This window comes from Podarcis pityusensis, assembly GCF_964106645.2.
Source record: "Podarcis pityusensis genome assembly, chromosome: 9".
NCBI classification, from domain to species: domain Eukaryota; kingdom Metazoa; phylum Chordata; class Lepidosauria; order Squamata; family Lacertidae; genus Podarcis; species Podarcis pityusensis.
The window spans coordinates 5,100,030-5,127,740 of record NC_138034.1 but is presented as its reverse complement, the minus strand read 5'-3'; the positions used below and the strand labels follow the sequence as shown (position 1 = coordinate 5,127,740).

The 27,711-nt window shown below is 44.4% G+C and overlaps 1 protein-coding gene across 1 annotated transcript; it reads right to left on the bottom strand.

The window, feature by feature from the left end:
- Positions 1-129: 129 nt before the first annotated feature.
- Positions 130-27,372, bottom strand: NOP14 (NOP14 nucleolar protein). The gene is made up of 18 exons (XM_081021520.1): positions 27,145-27,372; positions 25,126-25,260; positions 23,864-24,005; positions 22,858-23,000; positions 22,495-22,629; positions 20,747-20,869; positions 19,521-19,649; positions 18,538-18,820; positions 17,450-17,580; positions 17,236-17,321; positions 15,521-15,656; positions 14,345-14,446; positions 11,519-11,672; positions 11,169-11,325; positions 9,702-9,849; positions 7,853-7,968; positions 901-1,056; positions 130-267 (listed from the first exon to the last, which is right to left on the bottom strand). Exons 1-18 carry the CDS (start codon positions 27,355-27,357, stop codon positions 174-176), a joined length of 2,583 nt encoding a protein of 860 aa, XP_080877646.1. The 5' UTR covers positions 27,358-27,372; the 3' UTR covers positions 130-173.
- Positions 27,373-27,711: the final 339 nt, after the last annotated feature.

The window sequence follows — 27,711 nt, the reverse complement described above, 5'->3', positions numbered from 1 at the left end:
ACATCTGTCAGTATTTGGTATACTTGTATACTATACGTGAACATTCCTTTATAAGGAAATGCCTACCTGTGCAGTTGGTGTTTTTCCCCTTAGTAATATACCCACATATAAGATGCACAACACAAAATGTAAAATATGTCTAGTTTCCTTCTGTACAATATAAAACTGTTTATTTAAAACTTTTTTCTTTTCATTGCCTTCCAGTCTCCTTCCTGCTGAGCAAGACTCCTGAAGAGTTGCTTCACTTTTCTTTTTCTTTCTGAATCCCTGAAAATTAAAATAAAATTACTTTTATTTTGGAACTACCCGTCCAATGAAATTTTGAAAGATATATACAACCTCTGATACAGTTTTAACTGAATTGGTGGATATAAGAAATCTGCACCAATCACCTCCACCTTTCAAAATTTATGAGAACCAAATGGTCCCCCCCCCCAGACCACCTTACATTTCTGGTTTTCAAATGACCTCATGTTTTCAGAATTCATAACAGTAGGTGATTCTTCAAAGACAGGGAAACAAATCCCTGACAGAGATCAAACCATGCTCTATAAAGGCTGAGTGCATAGATCTTCCTCAGTCATGGTGAACAGCCTGGATTCAGAATAGGAAGGAACCTGACTGCATGTTAGATATGAAGATTAGTGCAGTCTGTTACTTCCTTGTGAGTTAGTGATTGCTGGAAAAATATAAATAGGGCATTATCTGAACTGATAAAAGTTTTGTATCTTGCAGTATAAAACATACAGACCATCTAATGAAGGGTTAGATTTCATCTGAAATCTGGTCTATTTCTACATTAAAACCATTGCAATAGATCATCTTACTGCTATCTCTCTTAGTTATCTCAAGGATAAAAAATTTAAACCAAATTTAAATTTAAAAGAATATATGCATTACCTTTCCATGGTTTCTGCAAGCTGCATTCTAGCAAGGAATTGGTTATCTTTGCGGATCTCACGAACAGCTCCCTTAAATTCACGTTTGTGCTTATGAATTAGCCGTTTTCTTTCCTGCTCTTTCTTATTGCTTTCTTGTTTTCTTCCAAATTCCAGGCTGAAATTATAAAGTACATTATCTCAAACACACTTTTCTGCTGGACTTAACTGGAACTTTTTTGCATCAGGATCACCAACACTGCACACATATTGAGGACATCGTTGCCACGGCAAATTAATTTCACAGCATAATAATCTGATCCACTTTTATATGGTTTAGAATATGTGAAGTTAAAAAACAGCAGAATTATTTACACATTATATATAAACTGTTATTTTTAATTTATGTAGTTTCTTCCAGCTATTAACAAAATTGTTGTGCAAATAGGTGATGCAACCCCTAAAAATGCCTTTTACAAGCCAGTAAATTAAAGGCATTAGATTAAAGTTACAGAAATAAACTGGTGTTTCACAGTAGCAGCAGCAGTAAAGTCACAATGCTTTGCAATTCCCTTTCCTTACATAGCACTGTTTTAGTAGCATCTAGTGTACTAACCCTCAGATTAAGTCTCTGATACAGTGGTGCCTCGCAAGACGAAAAGAATCCGTTCTGGGAGTCTCTTCGTCTAGCGGTTTTTTCGTCTTGCGAAGCAAGCCCATTGACGGGATTAGCGGATTAGCGCTATTAGCGGCTTTTAGCGGCTTTTAGCAGCTTATCAGCTTATCGGATAAGCAGATAAGCGGCTTAGCGACTTAGAAAAAGAGGGGGAAAAGGAAAAAAACAACCCAGGAACTCGCAAGACATTTTCGTCTTGCGAAGCAAGCCCATAGCAGATTCGTTTTGCGAGGCACCTCCAAAACGGAAAACTCTTTCGTCTAGCGAGTTTTCCGTCTTGCGAGGCATTCGTCTTGCGGGGCACCACTGTATACATAGGTGCATATCCACCAGAAACCCCCCTAGGTTTTTTGCACACCTCAAGTAGGCTTAGGGTAGACTGGCTAAGTACTTTGACTGAGGCTGCTCTATGGCTAGATCACATACCACACTGGCAGCTTTGAAAGCATGAGAAACCATGCGGGAAGGCAAAATATGAGGTTAATTCTCATGCTACCTGTCAGGGAACTGCCATCGGAAGGAAGGGAAGTGAAAGGGCTCACACAGGTTGGGAGAGACTCAGCAGCTGAAGAGGGAACCAGTAGGGGGAGAGGAGCTGAGCTGAGGGAAAGGGAGCTGGAGGGATGGCTCAGAGACACTTCCAGCGAAAACAGTGGGGAGGTTTCAGGACCTCCTGTAGGGACACCCACTCCTCGCCGGAAACTGTCACGCAGAGAGTCCAGAAGACGTGTTTCCGTTAAGGAGCTTTTATGTTGGAAGCGATTCCGAAAGCAACCACTGTCGGAATCTGCCAGCGACTGACGGAGCCATGTTTAAGGGGCTCCGTTACAGACAGAGGTTTGCAAACTTGACCAAACTCTGAGGGACTAGGATTTTACACACAAGCAGCTCATCGTCCCATCACAGCATTCCGACAGTCTTCGTGAGCAGCTTGTGCAGGAGAAGGCATCATGAGCAACCCAGCCGGAACCGGAGAAGCAGGAGCTGGAGCGGGTCCAAGCCTGGAAGAAAGGTACCGGGTGTTGGAGGTCCAGCTAGCGCTGCAGACGGCGAGGCTTGAGGAGAGGAGGGCTCAGGATGCAGACAAAAAGGGGAAAGACACCCAGCTCGTCAGAAAGGTACCAGGATTGGTGCAGAAGTTTGGGGGGGAGCCCAAAGACTATCATGGCTTTCGGACAGAGATGCAATATGCCCTCAATCTGCAGTTTGATGAATTCCCTGACGAGGAATCACGAGTGGCTTTCGTGATTGGGCATCTTGAAAAGGGGGCGAGAGACTGGGTTAGACCCCTGATGGCAGCGAATAGTGACGTCCTAAAGGACACGATGAAGTTCTTTCGCGCCATGGATCTGATGTTTTCCAGCGATATTGAACAGGGAGTGGTCCGCAGACAGTTAATGGCTTGCAAACAGGGGAGCCGATCTGTCCGTGAGTACTGGACTGAGTTCACCATGTTGATCCATAAATTGGGGTGGGATCTATCGGCGGAACCCATTCAAATGCTCTTTGAAGAAGGGCTTTCTTCGGCTGTGAAAGACGAACTTTCCCGGGCGCCCAGGGCGGAGTCTATGGACCAGCTGACCAAATCAGCGCTGACCATAGGAGCGCGCCAGGAGGCGAGAGCATTGGAGAGGCGGGAAGGGAAGGGGGAACGTTGGAAGGAGTTCCGCATTCCAGACATTCCAGAGCCAACTTTCCCGCCGGCAGAGCCGATGGAAATCGGAACAGCGCGCGCGCGCGCAGTTTCAAAGCCCAGTGAGGGGGGAAAGAAGGAGGGAAAAGGCGCCCGGAAATGCTATCTCTGCCAACAGCCAGGTCACTTTGCCAGAGTCTGCCCCCAGAGGAAGGAATGGCAAGGGATGGTAGGAGCTGTGGAGGGAAGAGAGGAAGAAATACCGAAGCAAGTAAAAGCCAACGCCTGGCTGCCACCGTCGGGGCACAGCAGCCAGGCCAAAGAGCAGTGAAAGTGCCCACGCCAGAACCTCCTAAACCCGCCCTAGTGATAGAAGTGGCGCTAGAGCTGCCAAACGGACACCCTCTAAAGATAAAGGCGCTGTTGGACTCAGGCAGCTCCTGCAATTTCATGAGCAAAGAGTTTGCAGCTGAACACCAGATACAGACGATCCCTTTAAGCAACCCCCTGCAGGTGACCACGATCGATGGCAGGGAGCTGTTGGGAGGAGAAGTCAGCTTGCAGACCGTCCCAATGATAATGAAGGTGGCAAGGCACACCGAACTGATAGCGTTTAATGTGGCCACCTTGGGAGGAGCTCCCATTATATTGGGGATGAGCTGGCTAGCGTTACATGATCCGCTGGTGGGCTGGCATCAGAGAGTGGTTTCTTTTGGTTCAGCACATTGCTTAGAACACTGCAAAGAGGGAAAGGGTTTGGCAGGGGCCCAAGCCACCCTAGCAGGGACTGAAGTAACAGAGAACGTGAAGGTACCACGACAATACGCAGATCTCCGCGACGTCTTCAGCGAAAGGGAAGCTGACCAACTACCCCCGCATAGACCCTTTGACTGTCAAATCAATTTACTCCCTGGGGCACAGCTCCCTGTAGGCAAGCTGTACGCCATGTCAGACAGAGAGATGCAGGAGCTAAGAGAGTTCATTGACAAGAACCTGAAGAGAGGGTTCATCAGAGAGTCCAGGGCGGTGGGGGGCAGCCCAGTGTTTTTTGTGGATAAAAAAAACACGAACAAGCCGAGGCTTGTGTGTGACTTCAGGGCCTTAAATGCAGTGTCAGAACCAGTGGCTTTCCCTATGCCCAGGATTGACAACATTTTGACAAGGGTCAGGAAGGGAAAGATTTTTACTAAACTGGACCTAAGGGGGGCGTACAACCTGATACGAATAAGGAAGGGGGATGAATGGAAAACCACCATGTTCACCCCTTTGGGGGCATTTGAATATTTAGTTATGCCCTTCGGCCTACAAGGAGGCTCCGCGTGCTTTCAATCGTTTATGAACCATGTCCTGGGGCCTTTGCTTTACAAGAATTGTGTGGCCTTCTTAGACGACGTGTTGGTGTATTCTGAGAATGAGGAGCAGCATGTGAGAGACGTCAGAGAAGTGTTGAGCAGGCTGCAAGCCAACCAGCTGTGGGTGAAACTGGAGAAGTGTCAGTTTCATACCAAGGAGGTGGAATTCCTGGGGTATCGCCTGTCAGACAAGGGATTGGCCATGGATCCCGGCAAGGTCCAGGCGGTGCTGGAATGGAAAACACCCAAAACAAGGAAGGATGTGCAGAGGTTCCTAGGATTTGGGAACTTCTATCGTAAGTTCATCCGAAACTTTGCCCACCTGACGGCGCCCATTACGGACTGTCTCAGCAGTAAGAAGAAGTTCGTTTGGACTGAGGAGGCGGAGCGAGCATTTGAGGAACTAAAAAGGGCCTTCGCCTCGGAACAACAACTCCTGCATGTGGATTTACAAAAACCGATGAGAGTGGAAACTGACGCATCAGACAGAGCTATTGGGGCGGTGCTTCTGCAGCCAGGGAAGGAGGAGTCAGAGTGGAGACCGTGTGCCTTTTTTTCGCGAAAGCTGAACAAATCCGAGAGGAACTACACGGTGTATGACCGAGAACTACTAGCCATTCATGAGGCGTTCCGGAGATGGAGGCACCTGCTAATTGGCGCACAACATAAGGTGCAAGTGTGCACTGACCACAAGAACCTAGAGTATTGGAGGACGGCACGAGTGCTCAACCAACGGCAAGTGAGATGGGCCCAGGAGTTCTCCAAATTTAACTTTGAGATTTGTTACGTGCCAGGCCCAGAGAACATTAGGGCGGACGCTCTCTCACGCAAACCTGAATATTTGGAGGGGGAGGGAGCACCCGAAGAGAGACATGTCATTCCAGAGGACCGCTGGGTGTGTGGGGCGGCATTGGTGGGACAAAGAGAACTGGTAGAGGAAACAGAGAATGATGAATACGCCCAGAATAAGCTCAGAGGTCTTAGGGGTGAGGGAGAGGAACCAGGGGGTTTCGAGGAAAGAAATGGAGCTTTGTATTACAAAGGGGCACTGTATATCCCTGAAGGAGACTTAAGGGGGAGGGTACTCAAGCAGTTGCACGACAGCCCCACGGCGGGGCATTTTGGACAACACAAAACCATGTGGTTGGTCACCAGGGAATTTTGGTGGCCTAAGGTGAGGGAAGATGTACGGGAGTATGTAAGAGGGTGTGAGCAATGCCAGCGAGCCAAAGGGGAGAGGCGGGCACCGGCGGGGCTATTAGAACCCTTACCAACCCCAGAACGACCTTGGGAGGCAGTGTCGATAGATTTTATGACTGATCTGCCGAAGTCCAAGGGGAAAACAGCCATCATGGTGGTGGTAGACCTACTAACAAAGATGTGCCACTTTGTAGCTTGCTCGCATGCAGTCACGGCGGAAGAGACAGCGAAGTTATTTGTAGAACACATTTTTAGGTTGCACGGGGTGCCATTGAGGGTGGTCTCAGACCGAGGAAAACAATTTACTTCCAGGTTCTGGAGGAAGCTCATGAGCTTACTGCAGGTGGAGGTCAACTTTTCGACTGCCCGGCACCCTGAAACCAACGGGCAGGCGGAAAGAGCAAACGGGGTCCTCCAGCAATACCTGAGGTGTTATGTCAATGACAGAGAGAATGACTGGGTAGAAAAGTTGGCGCTGGCGGAATTTGCCTACAACAATGCCGAGAATGTGTCCACAGGGATGAGCCCCTTCTTGGCTAATTATGGGTGTCATCCCAGGGCTTTCCCAGGGGGAGAAGGGGAGAGATGGGGTGTCCCGGCAGCCGAGCATTTTGTAGAAGAAATGGAAGCAATCCATCGTCAGCTCCAACTCAACTTAGAAAGGGCGAAGGAAGAATACAAGAGGCAGGCAGACAAGAACCGAAGGGAAGGTGAAACCATAAGGGTGGGAGATAGGGTGTGGCTGTCAACCCAAGGGTTGCCGTTCAAAGGAGGTTGTAAGAAATTAAGACCCAGGAGATTGGGTCCCTTTGAGGTCATTCAACAGGTCAACCCAGTGGCTTTCAGGCTCCGGTTACCCAACCACATGAAACTGCACCCAGTATTTCACAGGTCGTTACTGTCACCGTATGAGGGGGGACGAGAAGGGATGGCCACTCGGGGACCGGTCATAGAAGAAAGGGAATGCAGCAGCCATGTGGCAGAAATCCTCGACGCCAGATGGAAGGGGGATCAGGTGGAGTATTTGGTAGCGTGGGAAGGAGAACCGGAGTCAGAAAACACTTGGGTAATGGCAGAAGATATCAATGACGAGGTATTGATAGAAACGTTCCATCAAAGGTTCCCAAGGAAACCTCAGCCTGTGGAGAGGTTCCGGAGGGAATACTTTGGGACCACCGATGAGGAGGAGGAGTTGGAAGGATTCTCGGAATCGGAAGGGGAAGGGGAGATGGACTCTGAGGAGGAGGAGTACTTCGAGACCAGGAACCGCAACAGGTGGAGAGAAGTGTTCGGGACATCGGAAGATGAAGGAAGTTCATTCCGGGGTTTTGCCTCCTCACCGCCCGTAGAGGAGGGGGCGAGAGGGGATGAAGGGGGCCCTGGAGGGGAGGTGGATGTCAGGGAACTGCCATCGGAAGGAAGGGAAGTGAAAGGGCTCACACAGGTTGGGAGAGACTCAGCAGCTGAAGAGGGAACCAGTAGGGGGAGAGGAGCTGAGCTGAGGGAAAGGGAGCTGGAGGGATGGCTCAGAGACACTTCCAGCGAAAACAGTGGGGAGGTTTCAGGACCTCCTGTAGGGACACCCACTCCTCGCCGGAAACTGTCACGCAGAGAGTCCAGAAGACGTGTTTCCGTTAAGGAGCTTTTATGTTGGAAGCGATTCCGAAAGCAACCACTGTCGGAATCTGCCAGCGACTGACGGAGCCATGTTTAAGGGGCTCCGTTACAGACAGAGGTTTGCAAACTTGACCAAACTCTGAGGGACTAGGATTTTACACACAAGCAGCTCATCGTCCCATCACACTACCCAAGGCAAAATAATTACTACCAGCCACATGGTTCCCAGTTCAAACATTAATGATTCAGGATAGGATGCAACCATTGGACCTTAGCTATATGTCTTTAGCTTTTCTTCCTAGTCTCATCACCTGAATTAATTTCACATGGGGCAGTAAACACCAAGCAATTATGTGCATTAAGCAGAGCTATCGATTCAACTTCAATTGTTGAACAGGGTTTGTCATGGATGCAAAGTGTCAAATTTTATTTGCAACACAGGCAATCTCCGTACATGACCCTCAGCCGTATTTCTTCCAGAGCTAGAGATACTCACACTTTCACTATTTTGGGTGTGAACAGCTTCAAAGGCACTGGCTTTTTCTTTTCACACACCAAGGGACAACGTTGCCCTTTGCTCTCCAGCTGTTTCAGAACACTGTCAAACAGCTCCTGAAAATGAAACTCTGCTTTAAAAAGGCAATTGAATAAAATGCAATAAAACAAATACACAGATACAGTTGTAATATAGTTAACATATACTAACAAAAAAGTGCTAGTGAAATTGTATCTGAATTTGCCTGCTGCTTTCAAAAAGGTTTTTGATAAAGTCTTCCAACAAAAGATGGCCATGTGAACTTAGCGGTCATGAAATAAGAGGATAGGTCCTTTTAGGGATCAACAACTAGCTAAGAAACTGGAAGCGGAGGGTAGGAGCAAACAGTTCTTGCAATGGAAGCAGGCAGGCAGTTGGGGTCTGTACTGGAGTGATACTGATGGTTCATACACAAGCTGGTGTCAGGCAGTCAATGAGGCAGCCAAGTTTGTAGATGGCACCTAATTAATCAAGATGTGAAAATCCAAGTGGACTGCAAAGACCTCAAAGCAGATCTCTCCAAACTGTGAGAATTGGCAACAACCCGGCAAATGTAGTTCAGTATAAATATGTGCAAAGTGTTAGAGACTGGGTCAAAAGGCTAACTTTCCAACAGTGTGAGTCCATCAAAATTGTCAGTGACTAAATAGTGGAAGATAGCGCCATGAGAAAGGTAACTTAGTGTGCAAATTAACAAGTTTTTAGCACGGTATTTGCCTTTTCAGCATGCTGATTTTACATTCATCTGTGGTGTAATGCATTTGAAATACCACACACAGTTCTGATTATCCCACCTCTAAAAGGGCATTGTATCAGAGGTGGAAAAAGCATAGGAAAGGGCAACCAAAGTAGTCCAGAAGATGGAATACCACCTCTCAAAGGGGCAGGCTAAAGAGTTTGGAGCTTTTTGCTAATAGGGGGAGAACTAAAGGGGAGGGAGAGATTCACAGAACTTTTATATGGTGTGGAGAAAGTATTTCTCCCTCTCATAATACAAGAACCTGGGGTCACACAATGAAACTGACTGACAAAATCCAGGGCAGACAAGATAAAATCCTTTACACAACACATAACTGACCAATGGAATTCACTGCCACACAGTGCAGTGATGGTCAACAGCTCAGACGCTTTAAGGAGGATTAGACAAGTTCACTGATTGTAGTTCGATCAGCAACTATGGAATGAAGGAGTTGCACAGAACCTCCCCTCCGAATTCTAAAGCTGCTAATAAAAAGCCCACTTTGATTATTAGTTTGGTCACTTGCTCTCAGAAATTCTGTCAAGCAGTTTGCCTTTCCACACTGACAATTTTTGAGATGTCTAGCAAATGAAAGAACTAAGTGCACAATCTTTGAAGGTACAGTGGTGCCTCGAAAGACGAAATTAAGCCGTTCCGCGAGAGTCTTTGTCTAGCGGTTTTTTCGTCTTGCGAAGCAACCCTATTAGCGGCTTAACTGATTAGCGCTATTAGCGGTTTAGCGGCTATTAAAGGCTTAAAGGCTTAGCGGATTAGCTGCTAAAAGGCTATTAAAGGCTATTAAAGGCTTAGCAGATTAGATAAAGGGGGGGGGGGAAAGCGAAAAAAAAATCTCAAGACTCGCAAGACATTTTCGTCTTGCGAAGCAAGCCCATAGGGAAATTCGTCCTGCGAAGCAACTCAAAAACGGAAAACCCTTTCGTCTAGCGGGTTTTCAGTCTTGCGAGGCATTTGTCTTGCGGGGCACCACTGTACCACAAATGTTTCTATTGGGTGTTTGCCCCACAGAATGCTTCACAGGCTGAATCTCAGGGAGGCGGCAGCATGTTTTACCTGCAGGTGTTGAGGGTACCTAATCACTGGCATCTGTGTCCTAAGCAGCATTTGGATGGGCAGCATCATTTCACTGAATGATGGAAGTGATCCATATGTAACTGCGCATCTCTTAACCAGGTCCAGGCACAGGTCTAAGCATGATAACCTGTAAAACAATTGGTAGTTGCCATATCAAAAGCTTAACAACAACAACAACAATCTTTATTACGGTCCAGAGACCCAACAAAACATTACAAATCAATACACAGTTCATACAGCCTACCTCCAGGTTAATCAAGCATTTTTTTTAGAATATAGGGCTCACTTGTTCTTGCAACCACCGATAAAAACTTTGCCACTGCTTCAATGACAAAACTGGCATTGCAATTTTAATGAAGAATTTGGAACAGTTGAAATATCTACTTTTGCCCCACAATTAGCTGAGAAAAGCCATAGCACAATTACAGGCAAATGTTCCCAAAGTGAAGCATTTTCTTGCACTCCACACTGCTGGTGTGCAAAGCAGTTCTGTTGACGGTTTCCCCAACCCAGTGTAAAGTCTTGGAAGTGCTCAGAGCTGTCTGACTGGTAAGGAGAGACAAAAATGAACACTGCTACTTTTAAATTTCTGTTCTTCAGCCAATGAGCCCTGTTGGGCATACATGCCCTCTGTGGGCATGCTAAAAGGTAGTGACTGGCCCACAATCTTGCAGTGAGCTTGTGCCAGTAAGCCCTTACATAAAAAATAGACCTGATAAAGCCCTCCATTATTTATCAGGTCTATTTACACTATTATCATATTACATTTCACTCCACCTCCCTGGGTCTTAGGGACTCTAAGGATTAGCGTAGGACTGCTTGCCCCTTGCTATCAAAGTTTACATCTTCTACATCTTTATCACGGGAAGGCTGAGGTGAGCAGGAAGAAGAAATTACGTGTGGTGGTTGTTCCTCATCACACCTGAGGGCACTAAGCAATGAGAAAGACATTCCTTTAAGTAGCACCCTGTAGCCCTATTTCTGGGTCTGCACACATCATCCCCAAGGGATGTCCCCATGGAACTTCCTGCCCCACATTTCCTGCAGTTGGCACAGGGGCTGGACAAGATGGGCTCTGAAGTCCTTCAAACACGTATGTGTCTGTGAAAAATAGGACTGAAGCTGTCCGGAGCACACCTAAAGCTTTCCTGAAGCGGCAATTCATCTGCAGACACCTTTTACTCTCCAACCGCTGCAAGGCTGCACTCTCTGGCCACTGAAGACTATGAAAGGACTATTTCTTCTGATCTGCTTGATAGTGGAGTGCTTCATAGTAGTTTAGTCAGCTACCACTAACCAATTTCCTAAAGGCAAGGTGAAATATTTTGCCCACAATATGATTCTGTGTCTGTTGCTAAGGCACACAAAAGACAGTTCTTTTATACTAAGTATCTATGCACTGGATCTATATCAGCAGGAACACATTCTAAACACATTCTAGCATACCGCAGATGATTCATGGCTGTTCTGTCGTCTTTAGATCTAGTTATAATATGGAGTGGAAGATGTTGCTTTTGCCAGGTATCTGCATCTGCTTTGTCAGTGACAACAAGCAAGTCTGAGCGTTTTCCTAGTGACGCAAAAGGATGTACCAAGGTATAACCTGGAAGAGAAGAACACACTCAGAGATTAGTTTTAATACTGCTGAATATCTTACGGTATGGTAAATTTCAAAATAGTAAGAGACAGAATCACAGAATTCTAAAAATGTTCTGATGCACTAAACCAAGTAGACTCAGAAGGGGGGGGGGGGAGAGAGAAAACACATATATGCCTATTCTCCCCAGTAACCATACCTTGAACTTCTTTGTTTGGTATAGCCATGTAAAGAACTCCCAGGAGAAAATTGACAAGTTCTGGGATGAATCTTCGAGATAAGGATATATATTCTAGGAAGAGACAGCACACGAACAATCCTTTAACAACATCTTGCACTGTTGTTACTGTGCACTAAAGAAAAAATAGCACACGCAATTATCAAACACAGAAAACCAACTATTTATTCTAATTCGTCTCAATTAGCAGGTTATCAGTACAGTGGTACCACCAGTTGCAAACAGGATTCGTTCCGGAGCTCTGGTCGCATCCTGAGGAATTCACAACCGGAGGTGCTGCTTCTGCGCATGCGGCGAAACCTGGAAAAATACTTCCGGGTTTGCCATGTACGTGTCCCAAAGGATATGTAACCGGAGGTTACTTTTAATTGCTTTAATACATTTCTTTGAATGTGCTTTGATTCCTTGCCTTCCTGGAGGTTAAGAAGCATTCAATGAAAAAGTTCTGGAACCCACTGCAATGTATTAAAACTGAGGTCGGGAAGTCCCAGCCTCCAGTGTTTGAGCTGGCTGCAAGGGGAGAGGCGCTTCACTTCATTCAAGAGAAGGAGGAAGGAAGAGTTCCTCCTCTGGAAACTCCCTTGGTGTTTGTGTTGGCTGCAGAGAGAGGGGCTAATCTTCCTCCAAAGCCAGCATGAAAGTGCAGCAGACTGCTGGAGCAGGGACTGAGCACCCGGCCCCTTCTTCGTCTGTCTATTGAAGAGACCCTCACAGGGTTTTTTTTTGGGGGGGGAGTGTTGGCAGGGAAGAAGAGGGCAAAGTATGATAAAAGGTCAGGGAATGTTTTTAGTTTCACCAAGCAGAACGGGGATGGAAGGGTGAAAAACCTCAGAAGGGGAGTAGTGAAGAGAATCTTACACAGCAAGAGAGGGATATGGAGGAACAGAAAAACAAATGAATCCCGTTGCCTTGCAATCATTTCATATAGAGGGAAGAGTGAAAGAGAAGGTGGTTGGCAGAAACACTGAGGAAATGTAGCCCTGAACAGAAAGAAAATTAAATTATAAAATGTATCCCAACTCTTGTTGGACCATATTAATGTCCACCTTTACAAAATAAGTCCTGAAAAATAAAAGTTCCAAGGTCTACTAGAAGCCAAGACTGCTTTCACATGTACCGTATTTTTCGCTCTCTAAGACTCACTTTTTCCCTCCTAAAAAGCAAGGGGAAATGTGTGTGCGTCTTATGGAGCGAATGCAGGCTGCGCAGCTATCCCATAAGCCAGAACAGCAAGAGGGATCGCTGCTTTCACTGCGCAGCGATCCCTCTTACTGTTCTGGCTTCTGAGATTCAGAATATTTTTTTTCTTGTTTTCCTCCTCCAAAAACTAGGTGCGTCTTGTGGTCTGGTGCGTCTTATAGAGCGAAAAATACGGTAACTTGGAACTGACAGCTGGGTGGAAACCCCCTGCCAAAAGGCAGTCTACAATTCCTGTACAGGAGGCAACCATTTTAGCCACATCCAATGTGCAATCGCCAACACGTGGGTCCTTTTGGACCTGGAAGGGGAACAGGCTGTGGTGCACTTATATGCGGCTCACTGACATGCGGGGGTGGGAACAGAACATGCGTAATGGTTCACTGCCCATACATGCCCAAGAGGAAGGCAATTTTGCAGCCTTGGAAAGTTGTGAAGGAAGATGAGACAGTACACCACAGCTTTAGACAGAGAGTACAGAACGTGCAATCGAGTAACTCTTGGCAATCAAGCCCTAATACTTGATTATGTGGTGATGTGGCTATCGAAAGGAACATGTGTAACCTCAGCAGAATGGACTTGAATGATCTGTGACAGCAACACTACAGGTCTGGCATAAGAGCCCTGGAAAGCGAGATCTGCATTTGTCTGAAGATCTTCTGGCTGAGTTGGGCTGGTAGCGAGCATGCATCGTTGTTGTTTTTTTTTAATAAAGGGGCACACATATGCTATAAATGCTATAAAGTGCTTTAACTCCTCGTTCTTGGTTGGAACAATCCTGCATTGTAGTGGTCTCTTTCCCCATACATATGCACACACAGAGATTGCCCTGTCATTCTGACTTGAGGCCCTAAAACTATGCAGAGAGATAGCTATGAAGTTATTATAATTTGCCATTCTGCACTTGCTCATTTACCTGTCTCAGAACAGGTTCAGATCTGCACAAAATTACAATCCCTGCACCATTCACCCCATTTTCCACTATGGCCACTAAACCCAGGTACAGTGGTGCCCCACAAGACGAATGCCTCGCAAGACAAAAAACTCGCTAGAAGAAAGGGTTTTGCGGTTTTTGAGCTGCTTCGCAAGACGAATTTCCCTATGGGCTTGCTTCGCAAGACGAAAACGTCTTGCGTTTTTTGCAAGTTTGTTTCCTTTTTCTTAACACCGTTAATACAGTTGCGACTTGACTTCGAGGAGCAACTCATACTGTGGTAGCCTTTTTTGAGGTTTTGGCGATTTTTGAAGCTTTTCCAAAACTTTTCCGACACCGTGCTTCGCAAGACGAAAAAAACTTGCGGAACGAATTAATTTCGTCTTGCGAGGCACCACTGTAGTGGAAAGGTCTTACAGTGTTCAGGGAAGTTCAGCCTCAAATTATGTCCCCCAAGAGGAAGGAATGATATAAGAACTTTAGGCAGATGGCCTCTGTATATAGTCAAGTGCATTTACAAAGATGGTAGCTTTGCATACAGTCAAGTGGATCCATCTTCTTTTAGATGCGTAACTGAAGTTTCAATGGAAATCTTTACACATTTGAACTAGGTTATTATAGAAAGATCTGTGTCGTTAACAACATTGCAGACATACCTTTGTGAGTAGCTGGCTCATATAAACCAAAGATGGTGTTACCACTGGATGCCAGAAATCAGAGGTTGGAAAAAGTACTGCAATAATTTTCAAATATATCAGCTGAAAGGAAAAATATTCAGTCAGTAACAGTGGTAAATTACCGTATTTTTTGCTCTATAAGACTCACTTTTTCCCTCCTAAAAAGTAAGGGGAAATGTGTGTGTGTCTTATGGAGCGAATGCAGGCTGCGCAGCTATCCCAGAAGCCAGAACAGCAAGAGGGATTGCTGCTTTCACTGCGCAGCGATCCCTCTTGCTGTTCTGGCTTCTGGGATTCAGAATATTTTTTTCCTTGTTTTCCTTCTCCAAAAACTAAGTGCGTCTTATGGTCTGGTGCGTCTTATAGAGCGAAAAATACGGTACATTACCAACTGCTCAGTAAGCTGTCTAAGGGGATGTTAATGCCCCATTTCGCATGGCCCTTGCAGCAAGGAGCTTGAGCTGTTTTTGTGGGTTCCGGTGCCCTATCACTGCAGCCATGTAACCATGCAGAAAATAAATGGCTAAAGTGAAGCAATCGTTTTCCACATCTGCTCCCTGCAGTTCCAGTTTCATAAATTACTAAAATGCCACAAGACCTAGTCGCTCAGAAGCAGCTGTCATGTCACCAAGTTTCATGGTGCATAAGGGTTAAGCTCATTTGAAGTCACTGGACAATCAAGTAAATGTGCTATAGACGCTATACCATAGAACATCCATATGTTTATGCACATTACAATAAAAGAAGTCAACTTCTTTTAAGAAACCACTATTTTAAAATTTATTTCTTAAATTTGTATGCTGCCCTATACCCCTAGATCTCAGGGCAGTTCACAAATAAAATTTGTGCATGTCTCCATTCTACTTTCCTCAGTCAGAAGGAACAGTGAGGCAGTCAGGCCATCTTGGTCAGTTAGGCTTGGCCCAGCCATAATCTGGCAGAACAGTCCCCCCAGCGGCCATTCCACCAGGCTTTTAATATTTCAGGCAGGACCTCCAACAAAATGTTAGTGTATCCTTCTCACTAACTTACAAGGTGGCTCCTGCTCTGTGTTCCAACCAGACAGCCACAGCACAAATATTTTCAACCAAAAGCTGTATTGAGTGCACTGGCAGAAAGGTTTTCTATAAATGCAATAAATAAATAAAGACGTACCATATCTAACCCTGGAAATGCCGCATGACCTTTCACTGCTAGAATTTCTTCCATGTCATGAGTAGCATCTTGAAGGACAAGTTTAACATGATTACTTGCAGCTTTAGGGAACATTTGGCAAAGATCATACAAGGGCCTGTTAACAAGAAGATCAAGTCAGATTTAAGGACAATTTTTAATGGCCTTTTAATTCCAAAAGAAGAATGAACAGCTGAAACAATACACCCAATTTCTACCCAGGCAGCTTATCCAGAAGAATACCATACAGTGGTGCCTCGCAATACGAAATTAATCCGTTCCACGAGTATCTTCGTCTAGCGGTTTTTTCGTCTTGCGAAGCAACCCTATTAGCGGCTTAGCGCTATTAGCGGCTATTAAAGGCTTAGCTGCTAAAAGGCTATTAAAGGCTTAGCGGCTTAGAAAAAAGGGGGGGGAAGCGAAAAAAAATCTCAAGACTCGCAAGACATTTTCGTCTTGCAAAGCAAGCCCATAGGGAAATTTGTCCTGCGAAGCGCATTGAAAAACGGAAAACCCTTTCGTCTAGCAAGTTTTCCGTCTTGCGAGGCATTCGTCTTGCGGGGCACCACTGTAGTTGATGATATTGACCGTCAATGAGCAGAACTCAACGGACATCTAAAACTCATCAAACCTATTCATCCTGGTATAGGACATTTGGACCTCACTGACTGGCAGGTGTATAACAATTGCCTACCTCCTGGTGAGCTAGAGCACAGCTGTCAACGTCTCCCTTTTTTTTAAGGGAAATTCCTTGCAAGAAAAGGGAGAAGTTGACAGCTATGAGCTAAAGGTCTAAGCTGGTAAACATCTTATTCAAAAAAATCTTAGAACTAGGTATTTATAGGTTTTTCCTCATAAAACCAGAGACTGCGTACTACAAAATTGTTAAGATATTTCTCAGTGACTTAGAAAACAGACATATTCATAGTCTACAGCACTTTATCACTAGAAGAGTCTGAAAATGGGACAATTTCCCACCTGTCAAAACATGGGCATCAATACCTCATAGGTCAGTACTACAGATCAAAAAGGCATGACACATTACAGTGAGGCATGCGAGTTCCTTTGTCTGTTCAGATTTTTACTTTTTGGAGTGGGGCAGGGGGAGAGGAGTGCTTCCTGTAGCAGCCAGGAACCATAGTCTCCACTTGCATAATTTATTTATTATATTTCTATCCTCTCCTTTCTCCCTATGGCGCCCAGGGTGGCAATAAAATGATTGCAAATTTCATTTATATAACATTTAGGTAGCTGCTACACTGTCTAGAGTCAGTGATCAGCTGGACATATAAAGGGTGACTTGTAGGGAGTCTGTATACTAGTTTCAGCACCTTGAACACAGCCTGGTAGCCAAATGGCAGCCAATGCATTATTCTCAACAGCAGGGTAAAATGATGGCAATATTCTGCCTCAGTGAACAGTCAAACAGCCAAATTTTACATTGGCTGCAGTTCTTGGGCCAAGCTGAGGGATAGCCCAACACAGAGAGCATTACATCTGAACAGCTGCAAGCCATGCCTATCTTTTAAACCAAAATTAAAAACTAGTTGACAAACTGGCTGAAACTAACCTTAGGTCTGGTACAGCTAAGCAGAGCACAGGGAGTGAAATTGTGTCAGCAAAAAGAGCATCAAATACAATAAAATTTATGTGTGCTGGAGACAATTTACATTGAAATAAATATATTATATACTTACATTACCAACTTATCAACAGTTTTCAGTTCTGGAGGTGTCTGACGCGCCAGCTCCCCAACATACTCCAGAAGGAATTCAAACAGTTTCTACGGAGTAAGTTTTTTAAAAGTAAATGAACTTTGGAATGCAAAGTACCTTGTTCCCTTCAATTAGCAAAAACTCCCCCCCGCCCCATGTTGATGTGTGAATAATGTACTCGATCACAAAAACATACCTCTAACTTTGCTTTGTTTCCCACTGCAAGGCTTGGGTGATTAGACTTTCGAATCCGTTCAATTACAAGCAGTTGTTCTTCTGTCGTTCTTCCCAACAATTCAGCTTTAAGTTGCTCATAAGATTCTGGAGCTATTGTAAAAATGAAAAACGTATAGCTATCTTACACAAAACAAAGCACAAACATTATGCCATAGAAAAATGGCACTATGATTACAAAACGAAGACTAAAATTTGTCCTTTAGCAAGCTGCCACAATAGTTGCCTTTGCCCTGAATCTAAAGAATAGGGGACCCAGAGCAGCACCTTTCAGGAATTCCTGTTCTCTGGACAGCTTAGTAAGGTGTGATAACTCCTTGAGCCGTAATAGGCTGGCTCTGGCTAAAACAGAAGGAACAGTGGTGACCCTGAAGGCCGGGGCAGCTACCTCCAAGTCTTTCCGTGATGCTGCATCTGCTTTTTCCCCTCACCAGGTTGTTTTAATATGGCATCATCATCTTTATGCAGGAGAATGTTGGAAATTAAGTGATGCAACTGCAGCATCCAACCACTTTAGGAATTTTATTAACATGCATAAAAAACGGCTTTAGGCTTTAGGAGCTCAGAGCACTACCACTCGATTTTTTGCTTGTGAAAAGTGCCACCCACTCAGAGAGCATCAGACTGAATGTGTGGGGCCGTGGGGAGAACAGAAACACCCTTTGAGGTTTACTCAACTGGGTGTGGTTCAGGAGAGCACAAGCCTAGTGCAGAGATGGCTTTAGTAGTCAGAAGGTGGTTGGTAGCTCACTTTTGTAGTCCTGTCCCTGGGGTTTCCTCCAATTCTGACATAAGTTCCACTGTTCCTCCTCTTTCTCAGGCATCTAATAAGCCAAATTCCACACTTCCCCCATGTTTTGTGGTTAAACCAGAAGGCAGCAATGTAAATGCTGTTTAAGATTTGAACTTTCAAGAGATTATTTTATCATGTTTTAGATGCTCTTCTTTCTGAAAAACCAGACCACGCGATTTTCTACCAGTGAACAAGGAGCAGTGCTTTCCTACAGAAAGTAAATAATGCAATTTGAATAAAGGTGTTTTTCTTCCTACCAGCAAACAAATATGGCACCTCCAGTTTTGCAGCTTCTCTTTTGGCATCTTGCTTCTTCATATGCAATTCATTCTTCCTTCCTTCCCTCCTTCCCCTTTTCTGCTCTTCACTAGCAGTGGCTACCTCCATGACCTCCTCTTCAGTTTCAACATCAGAGGGGCTGTCAATATCATCAGCACCAGTCGCAGCTTCTTCATCACTTTCCTCTCCATCACTACTGCAGTCTTCTCTCTCCACACTCTCTTCCTCGTCTTTATCATCGTCAATATTCAGCTTGCCATCCTATTTAATAGGTTGAGATATATACATTAATCAGCGGAATCTTTAGGCATTAAAGCAGAGTTTGTTTCTCAGTGAAGTCTGGGGATGATCTCCTTGCAAAATATTGGGAGGGAGGCCTTTGAGAAGAAAAACCTGGCAAAGAGTATGGCTCAGAAAATGCCTCCCCACTTACTCTCTCCCTAGAAGCAGTTGCAATTGACATAGCTAAAAAAAGTGCAGCCAACAACAAAGAAAGTGTCCATAGCAAAAAGGGCAGGTCCAGGACTACTCTGATGAACTAGGAAAAAATTGACAGCAAAACAACTTCTCAGTTCTCCCTATTGCTTCCATTCAGTAGTCCAGCTGCTAGGGTGTAATAGAGCACTACCCCAAAAGAAACAACGGCTCCATTCCTCTTGAGCCGCAGACCATCTCTGGTCAGACCATCCCTGTATGACTCCCACTGGGAGTATTACTGAATGGGATGGATCCAAGATACAGGGTGTCAGGCTGAGGGAGAAAGCAGTCTTCCCAGGGCACCACCATGACCAGCTGTACAAGTACAAGGGATTTAAATTCACGTGTCAGCAATGTTACATACCTAGTCTTCAAAGTAATTTATGTCCACTGAGGCCTCTGCAATTTGCTCCCCAGATTGGCATGGCTGGATTGTGATCTTTTTGTTTCAGCTTCTTTAAAAACTCAACGAAAAAACATGTACCTTATAAGAAAGCATACGCCTGTCATCTTTATCAAGGAGGAATCCATCTGCCAAATCGTCAGCTGATATGTGCTTGGGTTTCTTTTCTTTCTCAGGCTCATCTCCACACATTCGACGTAATCTGTCAGTCTGCAATGTATAATATGTTGAGAACAGTAACATTAACGGCTAGTCTGATTTTTTATCACAGAAGGTATGATAAAATTCTGCTACAATGGTGCAAGCATTCAATGAATGAATGAATGAATGAATGATGGAGGCATTTATATTTGTCAGTGATGGGTAACAATATTGGTACAGTGAGCCAGATTTTTATCTCTCCCCACTCTATGAAGCAACCTGTCAAGCTTCTAATGTCATGACAATGCCAGGTTACTGACAGGTGGGCAATCCCCATCCACCTGTCAAAATTGTCCAGCAGGGTGTGGGGATGAAACTGCTTCGTCAGGAACACACTGGAGAAGCAGCACCCAGCAGGTTCAATCCTCCTGGCTGCAGAAGTCTGCTTCACCAGCAGGGACCAAGCTGGCAGAAGAGAACACAACAAAACTGACCTTCACTAGTCCTCCATCAGATGATATAAGCTAGGAACATCAGCTGATGGGCAGAGTTTGGGGAAAGAGCCTTTCAGACAAACTTGGCCCGGTTGGAACTGGTTATTCCAATAAATTAAGATCTACATGAATCAAATTTAACATAAAACATGTATAATCTGTTGGTTACATTTATATCTTGTCTAAAACATTCAGGACAGAATACCCCAATTTTATCCTTATAACCATCCTGTGGTTAAGATGTAGGTTAGACTGGTTTAAGGTCAACCTGAAGTCTAAATCAACACTCTAAAACACCATAGCACTCTGGCTCTCAAATTGTGCTCAGGACTCAGAATAAAACAAAACCAAACAGCATTAAAATGCCTAAAATCCATGGAAAAACCAACTGAAGAAGCAGCAAAGGGGGGAAACCAAGTTAGTGTCTAACCAAAAATGAAGCTAGAATTAAGAGGCCTGGAAGTGTTTAGTGGTTACTTGCCCAGCCTCAGCTGGCAGGGGGACCCAGAGAAGGGACTGAATTCTCCAGGTCTGGGCAGGTATATATGGTAGGAGACAGTCCTTCAGCTATTCCAAGTAAAAATATTTCATGGATATTTATGGCATCTTGTATATTCACAGTCACTGAAAAGAGTTTTTTATTATGTGGAACACAATACACAAACACCATACCTCTAATTGGAGGAGTCTCTTTTGTTCTTCCTTTGCTAATTCTTCTTCTGTTTTCATCCTACCAGAGGGTTGTGCCTTCATCTCAAACCCAAGCTCCCGAACTATCATATCATATTCATCAGGCTGTGGGGGGAAAAATCACAAACAGTAACTCTCTACAATAGGAACCTTAGAGTAGCCCTGCTGGTTCAGGCCAAAGGCCCATCTGGTCCAGCAGAATGTTCTCACAGTGGCCAACCAGATACATGTGGGAAACTCACGAGTAGGACCCAAGTGAAACAGTGCTCTCCCCAACTGGTATTCAGAGGCATGCAGCCCCAACAGCGTGTTGAAGAAACTGGACGTGAGAAGGGGTTAATTTCCTTTATGAGTGTAAACTACCCCATGGATGAGCTAATTCAAGGTGCGTGGACAGCCAAGCCAGTTGCTACGGGCATTGTTGCCCAGGGCAACAACTGTATCTGTGATTAATGTTGTGTGAGCTAATTCAATAGTTTCAGGTGTCCAACTGTTAGTCTGCAGTTAGTCTGTTAGTCAATGTTACTTTTGTCCAGTGTTACACCTTGAATTACTGAACTTATTAAGAGCAACAGGGATATTCTATACTTGCATATATCTGTATATCTAAAGCCTACAAGCTGTATGTATCTACGTCCAGAACTGGTTTACTGAGCCTTATCTTCTGCAACAGTAAACTATCTGAACCTTTCTCTCTGTGGTGAATGGAACTGGGAGCAACTTCCATTTCTTTGGCATAAACATTTATATTAAAAACCTTTAAGTATTTCATTAACATCTATTTTAAGTAACTCCCAAACCAGGAAGCATTATGACAACATTACAAATTTTCTTACATTTAATTCCCCACCTATCTTCTGTCATGGAATCTAAGGCAATGTACATATGACACTGCAAATAACTGCCTAGACCCAGACAGGGCTCACGAAAACCTCATTAGTTTACAATGGAATCCTATACATGTCTATGTGGAAGTAAACCCCTTTGTGTTCAATTGGACTTACTAGGTGCGGATCAGATTGCAAGTTTGCCTACTTACACATCCACCACTGAAACAGTTGAGAATGATCTACAAGAATGAACAAGCTGGTGGCCTGCTCTCTTCACTTTTAGAACAAACACTTGACTTTATCAGTAACAGGCTGGATGCCTTCAGAGACATGTACCTTCACTTGGAATTTCAGAGAAGGGAGTGTGGGCTATTCCATTAGCTGACACACCAGATGCCTCCGAACTATCCATCTACTGTCAGCTAGCAACTGCCATTCCATCAAGCTACTTGAACTGTTTCCATACCAGTTGGTTATTTAAGAACTGCAGCTTTAAGAACTGGTGCCCAAGTTTATTTCTTTTTTCTCCTCCCTTTGTATGCAATATTGTGTGTGTCTTTTAGATTGTAATCCTGAAGGCAGAGACTGTCTTTTAAAAAAATTGACAGCCATATAATTTAGAATTTTTGACTGAATAAGAGTAAAAATGCTTTAGATAAATAAGGGAGATCCACTTCTGTCCAGATTTACGGAGTCTGAAGAGAGGAGGATGTGGCAAAGCAGAATCTAGACTATCACCTAAATGCACAGGACGTTAAGAGCAGGGAAGCACACTAAGAGAACATCACTAAAATTCACAAAGTTTCAGTTTTTCTCTTTAATTCCATACAGGAATTTGTACCACTAACAGGCAGAATACTATTTGAAGTAAAACTGGATAGCAAGTAAAATAAGGCTTACCTTGAGCTTTTCCTCTTGATTTTGTCTCTCCGACTTTGGGGTCTTGTGGAACAGAAAGGCTTGAACCTCCTTCCAATCACTGTTGAGTTTTTCTGTAAGCTCCAATGTATTTTCCCTCTGCGTTTGCCGCTCCCTCTAAACAGAAAAAAGAACAATTGTGGGAAACGGTCTATCATGCAACTAGCCTTTAATGTGCAAACTCCTCTCTTGAAAACAAAGAGAAACTGAAATTGCACACAGCCAAAACAGAACCAAATTGAACACTGTATCTCACAGAAAATGGCAAATATTGGTTAACATTGTTTTATTTCATTTTTTAATTTCAAAGGAATTCAAATTTAGTACAAGAAACCCAGAGTTTACCTTTTCCAGTTTGGATTTTGCTATCATTTCTTCAATGAGTTCCTTCCGTGACTTAGGTTTTTTATCTTCTTCGCTTTCCTTCCCTGTGATGGCTTTCTTACAGAGAAGTCCACCACCTCCAAAGTGAGCAGCTGTTAATTCCGCTAGAGATGAAAGAAGGAAGCTGCTTAGGAAAAGGTCAAATGTGGCTTCAGTCCCAACCCCATTTATTGGAGAAGCAGCTCTACTGAATTCAATAGTGCTTACATCTGAGCAAACATGGTTAGAATTCCACTGCAAAAGTACCAACTGAGCCAGCCAGCAATGTTTGTTAAGAACCAAAGGATTTTTTTTTCTGTGTCCTAGGAAACACTGAGGAGTTTTACATGGCATCTCTAGGGCTGGCATGTCAAAACATTTCTCCAACTCTAGAGACTGTGTTAAATGAAAGAAACAGCACATTTTAAATCATAGCTGTCATTACTCCTAGTCAAAATAGACCCACTGAAATCAATGGACTTAAAGCCTATTGGTTTCAATGGATCTACTCAAAGTATGACTTACGTTAGCTATCACACTATAATTTTAACTTCTGAAAGTAGAGTCTTAAATACAGTCGTACCTCGGAAGTTGAACAGAATCCGTTCTGACTTCCAAAACGTTCAACTTCCAAAGCGTGGCTTCTGATTGCCTGCAGGAAGCTCCTGCAGCCAATCAGAAGCTGCGGAAGCCTGGCTTCCAAAAAAAGTTTGAAAACCGGAACACTTACTTCCAGTTTTTGATCATTTGGGAGCTGGAACGTTTGACTACCAAGGCATTCGGGAGCCAAGACACAACTGTATGGGTATAAAATTAGAACATGTGCCAAATTTTAGTTTCATGTTCCATCACACTTCTGGATAACTGTAGCTACTTGCATCTGAAAAGCTCCACCATTGCAATAAATAGAAAATGTGGTGCCTTATGTAACACACAATTGCCGTATAGTAGGACATATGTACCACTCTGCCTTTTTTACTCTTCTTACCTGAGAGCATTCCTCTCTCTTCAGTGTCACTGTCACTATCAATAGTATCATTACATTTTTCAATGTCTGCTAGAGAATGACCATAGTGGGTTAAATCTTCATCTTCATTGAGATTATATATATTTTTCTTTTCATAATTTTTCTGTAACAAAACAAATCAGTAAGTGTTTTTTGTGATCGTTGGTAAAATGTTAATTCCTATCCACGTTGTCAAGACATAGAGATATTGTGCCTATACTTTGGTTAAGCAAAGAAGCTTAGACTTCTGGGTAAGGCCTGGAATGAAGAGAAAGTAACTCTCTATTTAGAAGGGTGTGTAGAGAGTAAATGTAGAAAAGTACATTCCTGACTGCAGCTAAAATGTCAAAGTCAACATACAGTGGTACCTCGGGATGCAAACGGGATCCGTTCACTTAATCTCTGCTCTGTAGTTCTCTTAACTCTTATTCACATACGTATTTTAAGTTTCTCAAGTGACTTAGATGTCTAATTTATGTATAGCATTTGCTAGATAGACCCAACAAAATTCTGCAAATGAATAAATGATAAAACCACATTGCTGCAGAGAAAGCAAACTTTCAGATGGCTTAACCATTGTCTACCTGAACATCAAGAGCCATGTGCCAGCTTCCAACTCTTCCCTTGTTTCTTCCTTCCTTTTCCTTCTATATACGTTACTCTGCCTACCAATCCCCCACCTATTCCATGTTGTCTTCACTATCACCTTGCTCATGCTGCCCTTCTCACATGATAGAAGTAATGACCAGTTGGCCTTACGTGCTAAACTAACAGCCTATTTTTCAACACCACCCTTAAAATATATTTTGGAGTTGGTGAACAATTGCTTATAATCCCAAACAATTTATAAAAGCAGATATAACACTGCCAAAATGGTTTAGCATCAACTCTCCAACATGCTGATAACAGGCAACTCTTACGCATCTTTAGTTGGAAATAAATACATTTTAGAACATTTAGAATGAGACTTGCTTTCAATTAACTGTGCATAGGATCACAGTTTAAAGTTACCGGAAATTCTGTTTGGTAAGAGAGAAAGAGAACTACAAACCTCTTGGAGAAGTGGAAAAAACTGATCTTAGTAAAATGTGGAATTAAGGTAGAACTTATCTTCAACTTTGCATATACTATTACTTGATAAAAATACAGCTCAAATGTTCGTTCAATTTAATATTTATTTATAAGAGAACAGGAAACTTCTAAAGAGTTGTTATGTCACTTTCTGAAATTATTTTCATTATTACCTGTTGTTCCAAAGCAAACCTCTTCATCATTTTTTCTTCTGGACTTATTTTGGTATCATATTCCCCAAAACGTTTGTCTTTAAAGACATTGGATTTTTCCTTTTCTTTGTATTCTTTCTGCAAAGTCTGAATACGCTGAAAAAGCAAAATGCCACAATATATTAAGGCAGAAACAAATAGTACTTAAACAGGGCACCAATAAGCAATAGCCAAACATGTTACAAACCATGTTATTGATTTACAATGCTACCAATGTTTTCGGGCTTTTTAGCTGCTCACCTGCTGGTTTTTAGTTCTCACATCCTTCCCCTCCCCCCCCCCGCCTGAATTATCCTCTTGACCAAGACGCAAAATTAGGTGATGCATAGTTAGGAAACAGGGACGTGGATGGCGCTGTGGGTTAAACCACAGAGCCTAGGACTTGCCGATCAGAAGGTTGGTGGTTCGAATCCCCGCGATGGGGTGAGCTCCCGTTGCTCAGTCCCTGCTCCTGCCAACCTAGCAGTTCGAAAGCACGTCAAAGTGCAAGTAGATAAATAGGTACCGCTCCAGCGGGAGGGTAAATGGCATTTCCGTGTGCTGCTTTGGTTCGCCAGAAGCGGCTTAGTCATGCTGGCCACATGACCAGCCGGCTCCCTCGGCCAATAAAGGGAGATGAGTGCCGCAACCCCAGTCGGCCACGACTGGACCTAATGGTCAGCGGTCCCTTTACCTAGTTAGGAAATATTACACATGAGCTATTCTTACCTTTAGCTCATATGAATTTGCTTTTAGACATGCCCCATCTCCCCGCCAGGTCACTTTCCACCAACTGTCCTCTGAAAAGGATTCCGACCTGCTTTAGCTAGGCTCCCCCAAAATCCCCACTCACCTTTCTTTCACCATCTGCCTTATGGCAAAGGTCATTATGGGGTTTTTTTAGCATGCCAATATTATTTATAGTGTTTGCTAAAAATAATTTAATGTCATTTGTAAGCTGCCTTTTAAAGATTTGTATCCCACATCATACCACGACATGGAAAGTTGCAAAATTGTCTGGTCCCATTTCCTAGTAGGCATTTAGCAAGAGCACAATCTACACCTCATGCATTCCTAGCCAGCACAGTCTCCAGCCACAGTCAAGATTCTCTTGCCATCTAAATGCAGGTGATCTTGTAGGTGAGTGCAGTCTTTGTGGAACTACTACCTGGGAGGGAGGGGTCCCTGACCAGTTATGAAAGATGAGGCTGCTGAACACTTTGAGGCTGGGGTGTTGTTTAAGAGTTTTTTTGCTGCTAGTGATATTACTTTTGTATCTCTTAGATTTTAGTTTAATTGATGTGGAAATTGAACAATTTAGCTGTGCACTTTTTAATATTTTATTTATGCTTACGCCTACCTTTGCGATATTTGTAACTATGTATTTTTTCAAGTTGTAAGCCACTTTGAACATGCTGTCAATTGTGGAACGGCAGAAGACAAACAAGGTATGTATCGAAGTACTAGCATTATGAAGAGGCACAATGTGAAACATACGCTATTTTACAGCATACCTAGTGGGTTACGAGTACAATTCGATGTGGCCTTACTAGTTGATTTGCTTTATTGGGTTGGCAAGTTTTATTGTGCTGAGAGGCACATGCTCAGGACCGCCTCTCCACACCATCTGCCTTTCTCCATGAGAGGTCCGGAAGGTGCCAGCACAACAGCGGGCCTTTTTTGTGGTGGCTCCCAGTTTGTGGAAAGCCCTTCCCAGGTAGGATCTTCATAACAAGCCATTAGGTGCCTGGCGAAAACATTTCTCTATAAACAGGCCTTAAGTCGATTATACAATCTGTGGCCTTTTAGAAGTGGGCGGTTTATCTTTAATGTTATCTTTCTCCCCCACCCCCGGTTTTAACCTATCTCCGTGGGGGTTTTTTTGTTTGTCAGCCGCTTCGGGCTGCAAAATAAAGCGACGAACAGTTTTAATAATAAATCATCATCATCGTAGTCACGGCAAGAGGAGCCCCGTTTTTCCGGCGGCAGCCAAGGGCTCACCTTCTTGTGGGCCTTGGAGCGCGTGACGCCCGGCAGCCCCACGTCGTGCCTCGTCTTCCTGCCCAGGATGTGGAACTTCTGCCTGTTGACCTTCACCTCGAAGGGGTTGCTCGACACCGAGGGGGCGGCAGCGGCGGCGGCGGCGGGGAGGCCCTGAGCCCGCCTCGCCGCGGCGCCACCACCGGCCCCCTTCCGCTTGCCCGCTTTGCCCATCGCGGCGGCGGCGGCGGCGTCTCACACGGAGCGGCGCTCCCACAGCTCTCTCCCGTCGACGGAGCTCACCCGACTCCACGAGCGCCGGAAGCACGTGAGCCTCCGCGCGGCAACTCTCGCTCTCTAGTGTCGCGAGATCTCTCTCTTCCGGCGGAAACGGACCGCTTACGGGAAGGAAGGGCGCATCCCAGAATGCCTCGCGCAGGGGTCTTTACGGCTTCCCCGCCGCTTCATTCTCCGCGACTGCGTTTCGGGACTCCGCTCGCCCCCTGCTGGCGGGCGGAGTTAGGCCTGGCACTGGCTCGCCTGCGCAATGCCGCGGCGGCGCTGGGAGGATCGTAACCGGCCTGCAAA